The sequence below is a fragment of the Pan paniscus genome, chromosome 10 (assembly GCF_029289425.2).
Source record: "Pan paniscus chromosome 10, NHGRI_mPanPan1-v2.0_pri, whole genome shotgun sequence".
In the NCBI taxonomy this organism is placed as follows: Eukaryota; Metazoa; Chordata; class Mammalia; order Primates; family Hominidae; genus Pan; species Pan paniscus.
In genome coordinates, this window is record NC_073259.2 from 113,110,686 (window position 1) to 113,130,673 (window position 19,988).

The 19,988-nt window shown below is 40.3% G+C and overlaps 1 protein-coding gene across 5 annotated transcripts in view; it reads right to left on the minus strand.

The window, feature by feature from the left end:
* Positions 1-19,988, minus strand: part of ALDH1L2 (aldehyde dehydrogenase 1 family member L2) — a 69,469-nt gene that overhangs the window by 26,053 nt on the left and 23,428 nt on the right. For 4 of the 5 annotated variants that reach the window (XM_034934376.3, XM_063593614.1, XM_063593617.1 and 1 more), the window contains 10 exons: positions 18,865-18,954; positions 16,496-16,630; positions 15,219-15,344; positions 14,576-14,667; positions 11,666-11,813; positions 6,395-6,514; positions 5,671-5,798; positions 3,507-3,657; positions 488-558; positions 299-404 (listed from right to left, as the gene is read on the minus strand). In XM_034934376.3, the coding sequence (XP_034790267.1) occupies positions 299-404; positions 488-558; positions 3,507-3,657; positions 5,671-5,798; positions 6,395-6,514; positions 11,666-11,813; positions 14,576-14,667; positions 15,219-15,344; positions 16,496-16,630; positions 18,865-18,954 (1,167 nt within the window). The remainder of the gene's footprint in view (positions 1-298; positions 405-487; positions 559-3,506; positions 3,658-5,670; positions 5,799-6,394; positions 6,515-11,665; positions 11,814-14,575; positions 14,668-15,218; positions 15,345-16,495; positions 16,631-18,864; positions 18,955-19,988) is intronic. The other variant, XM_063593615.1, reaches the window with a different exon arrangement.

A 19,988-nucleotide genomic window follows, 5' to 3' on the forward strand; every position in this document is an offset into this window, starting at 1 on the left:
GTTGGGCACTTGGCATTTTGCAAGAATTGAATTGGTTCGTAGAAAGTCAGTGGACTTCACTGATGTGCACCATGCTTGCTTCTATTATTATGAAAATTTTAAATTATGGAATCTCCATACAATGTATTAGGCAGCTATTAAAAATGAATATTTACTGACATGAAAAGTTGTCCATGATATATGAGAAAAATGCCATACCATCTCATTTTTGTTTGCTATTTATAAATATATGTCACTTTTTTGAAGTACTGGATATAAGAGAGGAGGCAATTCTGCACCTGGCCCTTTGTGGCCTTACCTGTGCTGGCTTGAGCACTAAGGTATTGCCTGCTGCCAAACACGCAGCACTCTTCCATGCCAGCATCATCAGCGGGTAGTTCCAGGGAATAATAATGGCACAGACACTGCAGGGGAAGAAATTCGACATGCTTAGTTGTTTCAAATAACACAACTCATGATTCACTCAGAGGCACTCTCCTTATCTTACCCGAGTGGCTCTTTCTTGGTGAAGGTCAGATTGCGATTTGGACGGGCCTGGTTGATTGGAATAGTAGAACCCTAAAGAATGAGAAAAGTTGATACTTATTTTACTAATTTAAATAAGTAAATTTCATCTCAAACGATCCATTTTCTGTCTTCCTCTCTTACTTTTTGTTAGCTGATATGAAAAGAGTGTTTGTTGATAAGAACTATATTCATGCCAAAGAAGGAACAGCTATTTGTTTCTCAAGAGAACCGTGAAACACAGAAGAATAAACATAATTCTAATTTAGTCCATTCCTAATTGCTTGGCCCGGCAGAGAATGTGAACTGCCTGCCTATTATCCACTCTCCCCTCTGTCCTTAGTAACAGAATCCCTATATTAATAATGGGGACAGGAATATGCCCAGATCAAATACTATGGTTCCCATTCTCCAGATTAGGGATGGTCAGTGGAAGATACAAGCACAAGGCATTGGAAGGGGAATGCTACTTAAACTAGGCTAACTCTACTCTTTTATTCTTCCCTCCATGTCTGCTTCCTCCTTCTTCCTGTTTAGACTGTTGCTGAAATGGCTGGCACTGCAGTGGTTTTCTTGAGACCATGAGTCAACCTTCAGGGTGGAGGTCACATGGCCTGGCAAAGACAGAAAAAGAGTTTGCATCTCACATACTAGTCCTAACTGCCTGTCTCTGGACTCCTTGAAAGTGAGAGAAAAATAATAGGATTAAAAAAACAGGAATAAGTTAGCTGTTATATGCAGCCAACTTAATCCTAATGGAATCACAATAGTAGCCTTTAATGAAAGCTATTCATTTGCTTTGCCACATAAAATATTATTGCTACTACTAATAGGGTGTACAATTTCTTAAAACACTTGTAGCCAGTTATGTTTTGGAATTCAGAATTGTTTGGACTTCAGAAGTGTAATATAGTGCATATACCTTATATTATCTACTACCCCAGCAGGATTTGGGTAAGTCTCCCATAATCAAACATGCTAGTATTTGTTCACTGAAACATATGAATATTCACTCTAAGTGATGTAAATAAATATTATTAATAGATTATGTTCATTTAGGTCAGGGTTTGGCATCAAACGACTTTGAACCAATCAAACAATTTTCAGGTTTCAGAACTATTTGGGTTTCATAATTGGGGATAACAGATGGACCTGAACTACCATTAGTAAATATCAATATATGCATGACTTTGTGGCTGAACCACAATAAAAATTTCATTTTTGTGCAAACCTGCTATGTTGCAGACTTGTCTAATCCTGTAGTGTACAAATACTCGTTTCCAATCCTCAAAACATAACTTGCAAAGTATGTATTACTGTGACCATTTTATAGAGGAGGAAAGTAAGGTTCTGAGAGAGAAAATAACTTTAACAACATCGGCTGATAAGGGCCAGAGCTGAGACTTGGACTCAGGTCTGTCTGACTGTACATTAACATTGGTGGCAGCAATGTACGCAGATGAAATATGATGTTTCCCAGTCTCCTTAGCAGATAGAGATGGCCAAGGAGGGATATGAGCAAAAGGTACTGGGAAGGTAAGAATGCTTTGTTAAATTCCTCTTACCACTCCCCCTTTCTCACTTCCTTCTTTTTGCTGCTGGGAATGTGGTTGTGGTTGCAATGACTGGTACTGCAGTGGTTATTATGAGTCTATGAGGAACATGCATACTGCAGTTTGCTACAAGCCCTACCTCTCCCTTTTGCATCCCCAGTGCTGGAGCTAGTGTTGTTGCCATTGATCACCCTGTGTTTGCTATTTATTATCATACAATAAAATGAAATATTTATTTATTATTCCTGTATCTTTATCAAAATTTTTCTTTAAAAAAATTTTTTTTTGGCCAGGTGCAGTGGCTCATGCCTGTAATCCCAGTACTTTGGGAGGCCAAGGCAGGTGAATTACTTGAGGTCAGGAGTTCGAGAACAGCCTGGCCAACATGGTGAAACCCCGTCTCTGCTAAAAATACAAAAATTAGCCGGGCGTGGTGGCGCACACCTGTAATCCCAGCTACTAGGGAGGCTGAGGCAGGAGAATTGCTTGAACCCAGGAGGCAGAGGTTGTAGTGAGCTGAGATAGTGCCACTGCACTCCAGCCTGGGCGACAGAGCAAGACTCCATCTCAAAAGAAAGAAAAAAAAAATTTTTTTTAACTTATTTCTCCTAGGACACACATTCAAAGACAAAGTTCTTCTTATACTCAGTCTGCTTCCACCATCTACGGTAGTTCTCTGGCCTCTGTAGGTATTTGAATTTGTAAACCCTACATGATACTAGGCTTCTCCAAAGTGTCTAGAAAACTATTCAACACCCTCAGGAGATATTATAGTAAAATGCAAAGAATATCATTAGATTTTAGATTTGGAAAATCTTGACTTCAAATCTGGTCGTATGGGTTACTTGCTACGAATTGTAGGAAAGGCATCCATGTCCTCAAGCCTTTGTTTGCTCACATGTAATAAGGGGATAAGAGCTATCCATTTACTTCCCGTAGTTTGTTATAACCATTGCTAGGGTCTGAAAGTGTCTCCTAAAATGCATGTGCTGGCAACTTAACCCCTAATGCCACGGTGTTGGGGGGGTAGGGCCTAATAGGAGGTGTTTAGGTCGTGAGGGCTCCACCTTAATGAATGGATCAATGCCACTATAAAAAGGGCTTGCAGGAGTGGATTCACTCTCTTCTACTCTTCTGCCAGGTGAGGACACACCGTTCCTCTGCTCCAGAGGATGCACTACAAGGCACCATCTTAAAACTAGAGGCCAAACCTGCTGACACCTTTATCTTAGACTTCCCGGCCTCCAGAACTGTAAGAGAATAAATTTCTGTTCTTTATAAATTACCTAGTCTCAGGTATTCTGTTACGGCAGCATAAAATGGACTGAGACAACCCTGTTATGTTGGTGTAAAAAAATCTACATAAAAAGAGGATCTGACACAGTGCCTGGTACAAACTAATCAATGTTAGTCCCTTTTTCTTTCAGAACAAATAATATTTGTGCTTACCTGAATTTTGTCACACCAGCCAGCAAAATATCTGAATGTTTGCACAGACATTCCAATGTGTGTCTTCAGGGCCAAGGTATAGACAGCCCCTGAATCAAGGGCTTCAATAGTTGCCAGCTCTTCTTGGTTCTCTTCCAGTAGGTCTGCAAGTCTGTGTGGTCAGTGAAAGAAATAAATTCAACAAGTATTGATTGAGCTCCTGTCACATATAATGCAGTATCCTAAGGACGGAGAATTCAGAGGTAAACACATATGGATCAGATCTCTGCCCTTATAGAGATCATGGTCCAGTAGGCAAGAAAGACATTAAACAAATATTTTCATAAATCATTTGTTTCAAGAATTACAAAGGAGAAGCAGAGGGTATTGGAAGCATATATAACTTGCCTCATCTATGTGTAAGAAGTAGAACAATGACTGAGCCAGTACCAGTCATTGGAACCACATTCCCAGAACCCACACTTCTGAGAACCCATGAACATTTGAGGATTTCCAGTTGGCACAAAAATATTTCCAAAACTAACTGAAGAGACAAGATAGCAACGTACACAATGAATTACAAACACTACAACAGATTTCTGTTTGGTGTTCACAAGTTTTATGGGAAGGTAAGTGCAGGACTGTATAATGACTATGATACGGTAAGACTCATCTTTTGTGTTCAACTTCTCTATTTATTTTTCTTCTGTATTTGTAGTGGTTCTCTGAGCTGTTCCTTTGGGGCCACTCTAGAGTCCAGCTTGAAATCCCCCTCCCACAATCTTTGTTCCAGATCTTGCTTGTATTAGTTCATTCTCACGCTGCTAATAAAGACATACCTGAGACTGGGTAATTTATAAAGGAAAGAGGCAAGAGCATGTGCAGGGGAACTGCCCTTTATAAAACCATCAAATCTCATGAGACTTATATACTTTCATGAGAACAGCACAGGAAAGACTTGCCCCCATGATTCAATGACCTCCCACTGGGTCCCTCCCATGACACATGGGAATTATGGGAGCTACAATTCAAGATGAGATTTGGGTGGGGACACAGCCAAATCATATCATTGCTCTAGGAGATCGATTGATCTAGGTCCGATATTGGATTTTAGGTAAACAGCAAATGGAATTTATGATTGAATCTAATCACTCCTGGCATCTTTCATTACTGATTTATAATATTCTTCCCAGTCCTTATTATTTTTCTTCCTTGTTCCTATTCCTTACACATCAACTGGATATTCTCCACTTGCTGCTCTCTGTATCCATTCTCCACCCTGCTCTGTGACCTTGACCCTGGTGAATGACCGTTATAGATTACATCACCTGGCTCCCTTGCTCTCCCATTGGGCTTGGCCAGTGAGACTACTGGGAGGCACCCGCAGAATATTGGTAAACTGAAGGAAAAAGTGGCTGGGGAATTGGATTCCCTGGCTCCCTCGCTGATAGGCTGTGGTTCAGAAGCTGCCATGTCCCTCCACTGCAGTGTGGTTTTCTCCTATAGCTACAGATCTTGCCAGATTCCAGTAACAGCTCCTTCCTCTGTCCCTTCAGACCTTGAAGACATAGCAGCTTCCCCCTGCTGCTAGCCCTGCCTGGATGTTTCAGTATCCTTTATTGGATTTCTTTGACCTCAGCCACGTCTTTGTGAACAGTTCTTTATTAAACTTCTTTTCCAGCTGGGACCTGCCTGATGCAAGCAATACTAACATAATCAACATATATAGGATTTAATATGAGTCAAGTAACAGAAGACATATTTCATATTAGGTGAATACTAGAATGTTTTGCAGGAATTTTTAAAATCTTGGCAATGTTAGCCAATATCCAAAGGTAGTAGACTCACTTTGCTTTGCTTTTTTTTTTCTTTCTTTCTTTCTTTTTTTTTTTTTTTTTGAGACAGAGTCTTGCTTTCTAGCACAGGCTGGAGTGCAGTGGTGCACTCTCGGCTCACTCCACCCTCCACCTCCTAGGTTCAAGCAATTCTTCTGCCTCAGCTTCCTGAGTTGCTGGGACTACAGGCACGTGCGACCACTCACACCTGTAATCCCAGCACTTTGGGAGGCTGAGGCAGGTGAATCACCTGAGGTCAGGAATTTGAGACCAGCCTGGCCAACGTAGTGAAACCCTGTCTCTACCAGACTTACTTTTCTAAAAAATAAAAAAATAAAAAATAGAAATACCTATACATCAATCTTCCTCTTTCTCTTGCATTCATTCTTCCCCATTCACCGTTTTCAAAAGCATCTTTTGCTGCTGCTACTGCTTTATCAACATCCGCCAAAGAAGCGTAGGATACTTTGCATATTGTCTATTTCAAGGTAAGTAAAAATAGGCCCCATGAGAGATATGAAAATATGGTTCTTGGAATTAATATTGTATTAATAGAAAAAATAGAGTATTACTGATTTAAAAAAAACAGTTATGATAAGAAATGAGTATATCCAGTACTACAGTAAAGAAAAAGAACAATTTTAATATGAAAATTGTGAACCAGAAATTTAGTACTTCTCATATCATACTACTTTATGGAAGAACACATTTAGGAAGATTGGAAGACTGTAGTTCTTCCAGTGCCTTAGGAAAGCTGAATTTCTTGCCATGAGTCTTCAAAGTCTGGAAAGTTTTTTCACATATATCTCTATGCAGATGAGTGCCTCTGGTGTGTATAGGTAAAGCTACCTGTCTAAATTTATCATAAATGTTCTATAAAATAGGTTACTACAGTTAATAGCAGCTGGTACCAGAATTGAGTCATTGAAAGAAAAGCATGAAGTACATTTGTGTGAAGTGCTTAGAGGCAGAGTGAGAGAATAAAAGGGCTTCTTAAGACTGCCTCTTTTACAATGGTGTATTAACTAAAAATCCACGACCAGTGATCACTACTCACACTAAAGAATTACTCACAGATCCATCTGTTGGGTTGATAGTGTCGTAAGTCTTTCCATCATCTGCATCTGTGAACTGTCCATTTATGAAACACTGGTATGGCATTTTTACCATCATTTCATTGACCTCCTTTGAAATCTGAGAGAATTATATTAATAGATTCAATGGATTTCCGTGTTTACCAATTTGATGTCAAACAGCAATAAAGAAGCATATTCACGAATGCAGAGGGAGAAGTCAATGGCATTCTAGTTCCGACCGTACGGAAGACATGCATATGTGAGATTTGGGCCTCAAGATGCTTGCCTTGGCCACTGGGGCAGGAGGGTAGAAGCTGTGAAGACAGAAGTGCTCTAGGCCAGGCTTTATACAGATTTCAGATTTTCTTTCCTAACAGATAAAAGGTAACTCACAAGACCTCTAGATAATGGAAACACCACCATCTAGTGGCAGCATTGGTGGAGCGCAGCTGTTGCCTTCATTGAAATCATTGAAAATGCCTTTGTCAATAGGTTTCCTTTTACACTGGTGCCATTTTAAGTTTGCTTTCCTTAAGTTCCTCTCTGTTTTCACTTTTTGTCTGTTACACATGTGTTGCGTAAATTGTACTCTCTGCCAGTGGCTGGCAAGCAAATTGAGGTTAGTCAATGAACTTTGATGAGGATCAGTTTTTTTCAACAATGCAATGGGGATAATGATACTGCCTTCATACAGTTATTGTGAGGAAAAACTGAGGTAATAGATCAATGCAAGGTATTAAAAAGGAAATGTAATTATTTAAAAAATTATTTCACAGAGAGGAATTGTCAGTGCTTTAAAAAGAAACAAAAAATAGCAAGAAGGTCTCTTGCCTTTTCCCACACTGAGTGCTCATGATCTATGAGCTATTTCCATTGTGTTTATGTGGGATATAATGAAGGAAATTTCATGGGAATTGATGTGTTCAGTGTCTACAAACAGTCCACTTTTCTAAAATTATCATTCTTGGAATATGCTGAATGTATAACACCTAATTTGATTCTCCTAACAATTCTCTGAGGTAGATATTATGATTATTATATAATATATTATTATTATATAATATTATTACCCTATAAATTGGGTGATATGAGTCAAGTAACAGAAGACGTATTTCATATTATGTGCATACTAGAATGTTTTGCAGGTAATAATTACCCAATCTATAGGGTAATAATAATAATATTATATAATAACATCCACCACAGAGAGTTGTTAGGAGAATCAAATTATATACTCTATAAATAGGGTAAAAATAATGGAGGAAATAATAATAATGGAGGTAACAATAATGGAGGGTAATAATAGGAGCAAACTGTGGCTTAGGGAAGTTAAGTAACTCGCCCAAGGTCACACAGCTAGTAAGCCATGCTACTTGGATTCAAACTTAGGTTGGTCTGACTCCAAAATTCATGTTCTTAACCAGATAATGCTAAACTGCTTTTCAGATTTGCCTAATTCTTATTAAAAACAAATGGGTGAGAAGTATTTCTGGGACAGGAAAGTAAGGACCTCTGAAAATCCACTCCTTCATAAAAGCAATGAGAACACTAGAAAATATTGTTAAAAAATCACTTCTCTCAGAACTCTGGAAATTAGCCAAAGGCTTGCAATAATCCATTTCAAGAAGAATAGCTGAATCACAGTAAGAAAAGTGAGCTTTATGGTGTATTAACTGCCTTATTCCCATCTTTCTCAAAAGCTCTGCAATAGCCTTGAAAAGCCAACATCATTGCAAGTATGGTAGCTGTGAAAACCAGCAGCCTAGTAGCCCCTGGTGGGGATGAAATGGGTCTGGAGCTCTTCACAAGCCTCATCCCAAAGAACTGTTACTATTTGGCCTGCCTGGCAGCTCCCTGAAAAGCTCTACTCTCAGAGATTTTCTGGTTTTAGAGGCAGGGTCTCACTATGTTATCCAGGCTGGAGTGTAGTGGCTATTCACAGGTCTGATCAAGTGCATCACAGCCTCAAACTCCTGGACTCAAGTGATCCTCCTGCCTCAGCCTCCTGAGTAGCTGGGACTACAGGCACATGCTACCATGCCTGGCTTGGGCTTGTCTTTACTAGATCTGACTCAGAGCTTGTTATGCACGAACAGCCCTATTCCTGGGACATTTGTCAAAAATAATCAGTGGCAATTATTTAATATTGCAGCTGCCCACAGCCACTAAAAAATGGCTGACCAAAAAACAAGAGGAATAACTGGGAATGAGACATCCATAAGAGGCATTGAAAAGCTCTGACATATTCCTGGGAATCCAGAAGACCAATATACAAGCAGGGCTTGTGCATGTGCCCAGAAAAGACCTCAGAAGGCCCTTATCTCTTAACTCTGGATGACTTTGAGGCTCTGTGCAGGCAGGAAGTGTGAAGGTAAGGCAGAGTTGTAAACTGCCTGCTGGACCACTGAAGGTATATCCCAGCACACACACAGAGCCCCCTCACAAATGCTGGGAGACTTATTGGCTCAAGGTGTCTAAGAAAATCTATGCCCAATCATTAGATGACCATTAAAGTAACTGAACAGAGACTTCAGTAGTGGCAAACAATAAAAAATAAAGACTTTACAGAATTGTCAAGGAAGTCATTGAACAACAACAACAAAAAGTAGCAGCAGCAACAGCAACAAATGTTGTGAAGGGAGATGGGGAGAAGGTCTGCTTTCTGGAGTTACCACATTCTATTATTTTAAATGACCACCTTTCAACAAAAGATTACAAGACGTACAAAGAAACAGGAAAGTATGGCCTATAAACAGGTGAAAAAAAAAGCAGCTAATAGAAACCATCCCTAGAGAAGCCTAGACATTGGATTTGCTAAAGAAAGATTTTCAATAAGCTTTTGTAAATATGTTCAATGAACTAAAGGAAACCATGTCTAAAGAATTAAAGGAAAGTAAGAGAATAATGTCTTGCCAAACAGAGAATATCAATGAAGAAATAAAAATTATTTTAAAAAGAACCAAATAAAAATGCTTAAGTTGAAAAATGCAATAACTGAAATTAAAAAATGACTAGAGGGACCCAATAGCAAATTCAAGAAGGTGAAAAAAGCCTGAACAACAGGAAGGAATAAGAATAAAGAAAAATGAACAGAGCCTCAGCGACTTATGGGATACCATCAAGTATACCAACATATGCATAAAAGGAATCCCAGAAGGAGAGGAGAATGAGAAGGGAAAGGAAAAATATTTGAAGAAAGAATAGCTGAAAATTTCCTAAATTTGATGAAAAACATTAACTTGCACATTTCAAGAATGCACAATCCAAGAAGCTCAACAAATTCTAATGGGAAAATTCAAAGGCTCCACACCTAGACACATCAACAAATTATCAAAAGACAAAGAGGAAATCTCAAAAGCAGCAAGAGAGAAGGAACTCATCATACAAAAGAGTCCTTAATAAAATTAACAGTTGACTTATCAGAAACCATGAAGGCCAGAAGGCAATATGATGAAATACTTAAAATGATAAAAGAAAAATACCGTCCAAAAATTCTATACCCAACAAAAATATCCTTCAGAAATGAAGGAGAAATTAAAACATTCCCAAGTGAACAAAAACAGAAAATTGATTGCTAGCATACCTGGCCTACAAAAAGTACTGAGAAGAATCCTTCAAGTTGAAATGAAAGGACACCAGACAATTAACTTGAAAACACATGAAGAAATAAAGAGTACTGGTAAAGGTAACTACATAGGTAAATATAAACATCGGTATAAATATATTTTTTAACTCTATCTCATTAAAAATACAACTTCATAAAGCAATAATTATAAAACTGTTGGGCTCATGATGTATAAAGACATAATTCATATGACAATAATGGCACAAATTAGGGGAGTATGCAACAACTATGTTACAGCAAAGCTTTCCTATACTATTAAGTTGGTGTTCATCTGAACTAGATCATTTTAAGCAAAAATGTTAATTACAATCCTCAAGGCAACCACTAAGAAAATAGCTTAAAAATACAGTTAAATTAAAAATAAGGGATTAAAAAGGCATACTAGACATATTCAACATAAAAGAAAGCAGTGAAGGAGAAATTGAGGAATAAAAAGGTGTCAGACAAGACACAAGAAAGCACAAGTGGTAAAAGAACATAGATAAATTAGACTTCATCAAAATTAATACCTGTTGTGTGTCAAAGGACACTCAAAGTTTTCAGCAAATCTACAGAATGAGAGAAAACATTTGCAAATCTTACATCTGATAAGGATCTAGTATCCAAAATATATGAAGGACGCTTAAGACTCAGCAATAAAAAGACAAGCCAGTTTTAAAATGAGCTAAGGATTTGAAAGAACAGACATTTCTCCAAAGAAGAAATACAAATGTCTAATAAGTATATGAGAAGATGCTCAACATCAGTAGTCATTAGGGAATACAAATGAAAACCACAATGAGATCCCACTTTACACCCACTAGGACAACTAAAAGAGAAAAGACAGGTGAGAGCAAATATTGGCGAGGAAATGGAGAAGTTGAAACCCTCATACATTGGTGGGATTACATAATGGTGTAGCCACTTCGGAAAACAGTTTGGCAGTTACTCAAAAAAGTTAAACATAGAGTTACCATATGACTCATCAATTCCACTCTTAGGTACATACCCAAGAGACTTGAAAACATATGTTCATGCAAAAACTTATATATGAATTTTCATAGCATTATTCATAATAGCCAAAAGGTAGAAACAACCCAAATGTACATCAGCTGATGAATGGGTAAACAAACTGTGGTATATTTATACAATAGAATATTACTTGGCCAGAAAAAGGGATGAAATGATGATACAACATGGATGAACGTTGGACACATTATGCTAAGAGAAAGAAGCCAGAAACAAAAAGCCACATGTTATATGATTCTATTTATATGAAATCTCTAAAATAGGCAAATCCATAGACAGAAAAGAGGTTAGCATTTTCTAGGAACTATCATGCTATCCAATTTTGGAACATTTTTTGTATGAGGTAGTCCTGGAAGAGTAAAGAATGACTGCCAATGGGTACAGGGCTTCTTTTTGGGATGATGAAAATGTTCCAAAATTGGATGCCATAATAATTGCACAACCCTGTGAATATATTAAAAACTACCCAAAATGCACATTTTAAAGGGGAATTTTATGCCATCTGAATTAGATCTCAGTAAAGCTGTTGTTTTTTAAAGGTCATAAATATAAAAACAAATGGGCAACAGGCACAGCAGTCTTTTATAGTGTATGGATCTCACTGATTTAGGGTTGCAACATCAAGGAAAAGCTTACATAATCTACAACCAGCTCCACCTCTTGATCTTCTCCTCTCAGTTTCCTCACAACCTTTTGGATAAAGTCTTCAAACTTGGTGGCCATATAGACATCTTCATTCTGCAACTGAAGCCCACCACATTTCTGTCTGATCTCTTCAACCAGCCTTAAAGTAAAAACCAGCTTCGCGTTACTTAGATTTTTAAAAGGGGTTAGGAAGATTGTGTTATTTGCACTTGTCAAGTTGTTTTGAGGTAAGACTTACATCACATGCCTATTTATATCCTATGAGATCTTCTGTGATACTCATCAGAGAAATTGATAAGACTAGGGGCAAGAAATTAAAAATATATCTTGAAGGACAGTGGCAGTTTTTTAAAACTTTATCCATGACTAAAAATAAAAGCAATCAAGGCAAAAATATTTTAATTACTTATAAGCAAGGTAGCAAGGATCATATAAAGTCAACTCCTTTCCTTTCATATATACTCAAGGAATAAGAAACAAAGACACTTTCCTAACTGTAAAGATTATGAGAGATGAATGTCATATTGTAGACTATTTTCTCTAAATTACAAGTATAAGATGGACATTTGTTTGTATTACGTAGTTAACATAGGTACTAGCTAGAACCATATGCAGTAGGTCAGTATAACTTTTGAAGTCCTTTCCAATCCTTTGATTTCCACTGTTAGTTTGTCAAATTACAGCTGTTATCTGACATTTCTTGAATAGCAGTGGTGTACGAGGTACAGTGTAGAAAGTCCACCATGGTTGTGGTTCAATCATTTATTCGCTAAAAGAGATGATACCTTTGTAATCAAGATAATAATATCAGATGATTATGGTAAGCCAGACACTCAAACAGAAAATGAGTAGTTCCTGCAGGAGTATCTTGCTAGCAAAAAAAAAAAAAAAAAAAAAAAGTATTAATAATACAGTACTGGCCGGGTGCAGTGGCTCACACCTGTAATCCCAACACTTTGGGAGGCCGAGGCGGGTGGATCATGAGGTCAGGAGATCGAGACCACCCTGGCCAACATGGTGAAACCCCGTCTCTCCTAAAAATACAAAAATTAGCTGGGCGTGGTGGCATTTGCTTATAATCCCAGCTACTTGGGAAGCTGAGGCAGGAGAATCGCTTGAACCTGGGAGACGGAGGTTGCAGTGAGCCAAGATTGCGCCACTGCACTCCAGCCTGGTGACAGAGCGAGACTCTGTCTCAAAATAATAATAATAATAATAATAATAATAATAATACAGTACTGTGTGTGATGTACCAGGTGTGATGGCTCATGCCTGTAATCCCAACTAGTAGGGAGGATGAGATGAAAGTATGGCTATCCCAGGAGTGCAAGGCTGCTAGTGCAAGTGAGCTGTGATCACACCACTGCACTCCAGCCTAGGCGACAGAGTGAGGCCCTATCTGTAATAATAATCATCATAATGTAGTATTGAAATATTTAGTTAAGCCAATTAGAAGTTTCTGGGAACTCATGAATCACAGCTGAGAAATCTATAATTTGAGGAGCCGAAACTCTTGACTTTTGAAAACACTATGTGCTCTTGAAATGATTGTTTTTGATTTCTGGAATAAAACCTCCATGAATAAAGGGGACGTTGTCTAGTTTACACTGTATCCCCAGTGCTAAAACTGTTCCTGACATGTAGTAAGTGTTCAGTCAGTGTTGTTAAGTAAATGAGTGAGTAGATAGAATATTCATCAGGAAGATTGCTTTGTCAATATGAAGGATTTTGTCAAGAGGAGGAACATTTTTGCCTTGTTTAATTAGTGAATGGCCACAATGTGGCCTAGGATCAAATCCTCTTAGCTTCTATTCTCTGTACCCACCATCAAGGGACTGCACAGTCCCTGGTGAGCTCCAGCTGTCTCATTATCCCAGTTACTCGAAGAAAAACACCTCTGAAAGATGCTGCACCAGTAGGATCCTGGTCCAGTTTCCTTGCGATAGAGGCTTTCTGGGACTCCAGCCCTTTCAACTTGCTCTAAACCTCTGTGGAGAAATTCTGATATTGGGTGATTACACTTGTCCTTGCAAGTAGCCTGATAACCCTCATTCTAGATCTGTCTTACTAGGTAATTTATGGGGGGGGTGGTGAGGGTAGGAGAAAAAAGATTTGGGGGAAAGCATAATTAATATCAGGTATCAGATATTATTCTGGTAATATTATTATTAATATCAGGTGTCAGATATTATTCAGATAATATTCTGGATCAGGCTGCTTAGGAAATTCACTGTTAGCATTCTCACCCAGAGCTTCTCAATTCTGATGTCATATTGGAGGAAAATTAGCTAAGAAACTGGAAGGACAAATTTTTAAAAGATGCAAACAATTCTAAGGGTTGCTTTTTTAGGTATACGGAAGATATGAAAACAACTTCTGGTTAGCAACAAAGAGAAATAAACGGATATATCTGCTTGACCATGGAAACAACAGCAAAAAAAGATGAAGAATAAAGATGTGTTGGCCGGGTGTGGTGGCTCACACCTGTAATCCCAGCACTTTGGGAGGCCGAGGCAAGCGGATCAGCTGAGGCCAGGAGTTCGAGACCAGCCTAACCAACATGGAGAAACCCCATCTCTACTAAAAATACAAAATTAGCTGGGCGTGGTGGCGCATGCCTGTAATCCCAGCTACTCGGGAGGCCGAGGCAGGAGGATCACTTGAACCTGGGAGGCGGAGGTTGCGGTGAGCCGAGATCACACTATTGCACTCCAGCCTGGGCAACAGGAGTGAAACTCCATCTCAGGAAAAAAAAAAAAAAAAAAAAAAGATGAGTCGTAGATAGGTATGATAAGGTAATCACATCCAGAACAAAGGATATGTGTGGATTTCACTGTCAAAGCCAAAGTCAAAACCTCTAGTGAGGGAATCCTTAGTGAGTCAATAAGGGCGTGGTTTTACCTGGCAACATCCATTGAGCTCGCTCCAGATTTAAAGAAGTCTGTTGAGTCTTCAATAATGGGGACATTGCTTAAAATTCCAGCCCAGATGACCTACACAAAAAGGAAACTCTTATGAGGGAAGTGCCACGTAGAACAATGTGGCAGAGACTGGGCTAGCTCTTCACCAAACCAATTCCCTCTTCATCTTGTACACTCAGCTGTACACACAGCTGGATCACATTTCTCAGCGCCTCTCCAAGTTAGATGCAACCAATGAACAGGAGTGGTTCATTGCACCACCCCAGTCCTAGCCCATGTAACCCTCCTCCACACCATTCTACATGCTCCTTTGCCCTTCTGGCTGTCTGGAATAGAGACGCCCCCCAGGGAGACCTTGAAAATAACAGAAACTGGGTTCCTGAATGACTTCACCCCTAACCCCCGTGCCAACCTGGAACTGCCTTGGATGAGTTATGTGAAAAATCAGTTTGTATATACTGTGTTTAAGCATATGAATTTGGAGGTTGATTTCCTCTTGCAGCTAATACAAAAAAAGAGGAAATAAAGTTCTGATCCCACTACTTTGAGGACTGATGGTACCAGTTATGAACATGCTTCAGTTTTCCAAGGTAACAGTAAGATTTAAGTCATCATGTGTTCACCTTGATGGTCTCTGCCACTTTCACCTCTTCAGCTGTCAGTTCTACCACTGATGTCTCACCCGTTGAAAAGTACTGAGAGGCAGGGATCATTTTTCCATCTTCAAACTGCAGATTTCTCACCATCAGCTACAAAATAGCAACAAAACAAGCATAAAAATTGAGGATTGAGACAATACAAAAGTGAGGCTGGTGGGAGGAGTCCTATAGATTATATGCATATAAGGGCAAGTTTATTTGGAAAAATACAAAAATATGGATTAAAAGCATTCACCATTATGTGTAAAAGGGCTCAAATGGCACTTGAATAATGGCAGCAGAAAGGGAAAAGTGAGGTCCAGGGATAGGTACATCTCAAAATGGAAAATAAGTCCTGGAAAATTTGACACTTGGATGTAGGTATTTGAATTAGAATCTATTATGAAAATAACAGACACCACCAGTGCTGCTGCAACTCTGCAGCTGCTGCCTCTGAGCACTTGCCCTGCACCATGCTCAAGAATGCATGCATAAGTGCTTGCTTCAGCAGCACATATACTAAAAAAGAATGCATGCATGTGCTGAAGGATCTTACCTAATTTCATAAAAGCCAGTGGAGGTGGATGCCATTATTATTCCCATTTTACTGATGCAGAAAGGGAGGCTCAATGAGGTTCAGTAATTTGCTCAGTGCCACACAGACAGTAAGTAACAGAGCTGGGAGTAGAACCTGGAACTAGCGGGACTCTTAAGCCTACAGTCTTAACGATTTATCCTGCAGCAACTGGAAAATAGCTGTAAGCTACAAATTCCCTTTGCACGCTTCATTGGGAAGCTTCGCAAGGGCACACTGAGGCCCAGGGCCAACCCTCCTGAGCATAGGCAGTGTAGGTGGTGCCTGTCTGGTGGATCAGTGGCAAGGGGCATCTGAGGAGGGCCACATCCATTTCACTTGATCCTCCCAGAATCTGGCACTGGGAAGGCAGACAGACGAGATTCTCCTCTCTGTTATAAAGATGGCAAAACAGACTCAAAGGGAAGAATCATCCTGCCCAAGACCAGCGAGTGGGAAGCAGGGATTCACATCCTTATCTCCCCACTGAATTCCAGCCTCTTTCCACTTTACACAAGGCAGCCTATGCAGATCTGTGGGGCCCATCTTGAGACACCTCATCTCCATCAGGGCACTCAGAGCCAGCTCCTCCCCAGCCAGCAATGGAGTGAAAGCTATTCCTTTAATAGCTTGGGTTATAGAAGAAAATCAAAAGGTTATTTCATAGGCAGCCATATTGAAGACTCACTGCTTTTCCATCGTTACCAAAAAGAACAAGTCCATTTTTGGTAACGAGACCAGGCTTCTTGGCACCTTTAATTTCCATTGGTTCTCCAGGAGGCACAGAGCTATTCAGTAATGTCGAGCCATAGAAAGTGACCATCTAGTAAAGAGATCAAACACAGATTGTAAAATCAGGAGAAAAGCTGTTCATAGCGGTATGTATAAGCATCATTCTCTGCAAAAACGCTGAAGTTCATATTATCATCTGTAATAAAATCGAGACACCACAATGGGAGAAACTGTCTCAAACATCCATAGAAATGACACAAGGCGGCCGGGCGCAGTGGCTCACGCCTGTAATCCCAGCACTTTGGGAGGCAGAGGCAGGCAGATCACGAGGTCAGGAAATCGAGACCATCTTGGCTAACACGGTGAAACCCCGTCTCTACTAAAAATACAAAAAATTAGCTGGGCGTAGTGGCGGGTGCCTGTAGTCCCAGCTACTCGGGAGGCTGAGGCAGGAGAATGGCGTGAACCCAGGAGGCAAAGCTTGCAGTGAGCCGAGATTGTGCCATTGCACTCCAGCCTGGGCGACAGAGCCAGACTCTGTCTCAAAGAAAAAAAAAAAAAAAAAAGAAAGAAAGAAATGACACAAGGCAAGAAATAGTCTGTGAATATGTCACTGGAGAGTCCAAAATGCCCCACATCCAGGTGACATGAGTATGCATTTATCACATATTCGCATTGATACAAAGGTGAAAGAGATAAAAAGCTCTCAGCCTTTATAGCCTGAAGGTAGGGTTTGGGTGGGTGGGGAGGTGTTGGGGGTGGGCGTCAATGATGGGCAATGCACAGTGGTCACCAGACTATTACAGTGCAGGGTGGTAAGTGATGAGAAGCACAGGGTGCTTTGTGAGTCCGTTCATGGAAAAAGGATTGGATCCAGACAGTAACCAAGAGACACTGACGCTGACTGCATTATTATTGCAATTCTAGGATGATCAGCTATCATTTATGGAGCACTATTATGATTATGCTATAATGGTTTGTTGAATACTTACTCTAGGCCCAGGGCTAAGTACTTAAATGAGTTAACATGTATTAATTCTTTTTTTTTTTTTTTTGAGACAGAGTCTTGCTCTGTCACCCAGGCTGGTGCAATCTCGCTGCAACCTCTGCCTCCCGGGTTCAAGTGATTCTCCTGCCTTAGCCTCCCAAGTAGCTGGGATTACAGGCACATGCCACCACACCGAGCTTTTTTTTTAATTATTTTTATTTTTTTGTATTTTTAGTAGAGACAGGGTTTTGCCATGTTGGCCAGGCTGATCTCGAACTCCTGACCCGGGTAATCCTCCCACCTCGGCCTCCCAAAGTGCTGGGATTACAGGTGTGAGCCACCATGGCTGGCCAACTCATTTAATCTTCACAATTACCCATAACCTAAGGGAGGCAGTATTATTAGTCCCATTTTACAATGAGGAAACCAAGGCACCCAATGGTTAAGAAACTTGCCCGAGGTTACACAGTAAATTTTCATAGAAGCATTCTGGCTTCAGATCCTGCACTCTTAACAATTACACTAAACTCCCTCCCTTGGTCGCCCATCGAGCCCATGGATTTTTATTGGCACTTAGTATGTACCCAGACTCCTGCTTAACTGCTGAGATTATCAAGACAATCACAGGAAGCCCTTGCCCCTAAGGAGTTCACAGTCTAGTGTTGGGGGGAATAAAGAGACCCTCACAATATATGATGTGCGATGCCAGAGGTAGGCAGAGTGTTGCTGGAACCCAGAGATGGGCCATCAGACCCTGCCAGTCTGGGCATGTGAGATCAGGAAACCTCCCCGCAGAGGTGAAACCTGAGAGCCTGGGCTGAGTCAATTACCCATGGATAGAAGACCCTTCAGGCCCTGCCCGCCTCTCCCGCCTCAGCTCTCCCCATGCCTGTCCTCACAGTCCAGACCCTGGCTTCACTGAACTCCTTTTGCAAGTCCTTGACCAGGTGCTGGAGTCTCTTATCTCTGGGGCTTCACCTGCTTGTCTTGCTCTCAACCCGGTTAACTCTTCTCGAGCAAAGCAGTGAGCTTTTCTAGGAAGCCTTTCCTAACATGCCTGAGTCTCAGCCTCCATGACAGCATTTATCTTACTGCACTGAGAATGTTTATTCACTTCTCTGCACTCCCCATAAAACTGCAGGCTCCTTAGATCAGGCGCTGGATTTAGTGTCTGCTGCACAATAAATGCTTAATACATGCTGAGTAAAGGGGAGAGTGAATCACAGACCTGCCTCATGACCAAGGAAGAACCATGGGAAGCCCAGATTTATCTGTAATATCTCTTTCAAAGGTAATAATCGGGGAGGGGGGTGGGGGGAGTGGTCCCTAAAACATACCTGTCCATTTATCTCTGTCCAAGCTCCAGGGACTTTATCATGACCTCGAATCCAGTTATGTAAAACTTCGGCAGACTGGTCCCAAGAAATCTAGGAAGGCACAAAACACAGGCTGAGCCTCCCATGGCTGTGAACCTCAAAGGCAATAAAAACGCTTCTCATCATCAGAGACAGAAATGAGTATGTTATTGGGAAATAAAGGAATTTTTGCTTCTTAGTTTTATTTGGAGTAAGTATTTTGTCAGGTGGCTGATTTAGTAAAAAAGAGACTTTATTAAAGGAAAATAAAAAGCAGAGGGTTATTTAAAGGGACAGTATGCTTTGTAAAGATGAAGTAGAGCGGGCTGTTGGGAGGAGGCCAGTAGCTGTTGGAGAGTTTTATGTTGGGTTTTTATTAGGTTGAACTTTTTTTTGAAGTTCCCACCTCTGTGAAGTCTCTGCCTCTTTTTTTTTTTTGTCTAGTTTGTTTGTGTCTGTCTTAGCTCTCTGCTTTGTCTGCACCTAGATTTTGTCTCAGGTTTATGGGACCCTCCATATTATTAGTTGGTGTGTATGTGTGGATTGGTGTCGGATATGAATATTACCTGATGCCTGTGTTGTTTACTATTGTCACTGCAGGAAGGTTGTATAGTGGCCAAATCTATACCTACTGCATCTGTGTGTTTTTTTGGAATTTCCTTCTCTGCCCTAAGCTGAACTTATGGCTCCAGGTTTTTGTTTTTTGTTTTTTGAGACAGGGGTCTCACTGTGTTGGCCAGGCTGGTCTCGAATGCCTGGTCTCAAGTGATCCTCCTGCCTCAGCCTCCCAAAGTGCTGGGATTACAGGCATGAGCCACCGTGCCCAGCGCACCTAGCATGCCAGATTTTTTAAGGAATATCCCCTTTGCCCTTTTCATTAGCATGTAGCTAGTGATATTTTGACATTTTAACTGCAGAGCGAAGGATTGTTGGGCAGACTGAAGAGGCGTTTCTGGGCATTTTTTATTTGCTTGTTTGTTTGTTCGTTTGCATAGTATCTCCTCTCCTTTCTATGCACATTTGACTAAGTGCCCACCCACTCCAGCATTAGAGATACTATTAATATGCAAATTTTGAGTGGTCTTCAAGACACGAGTCTTCCCAGA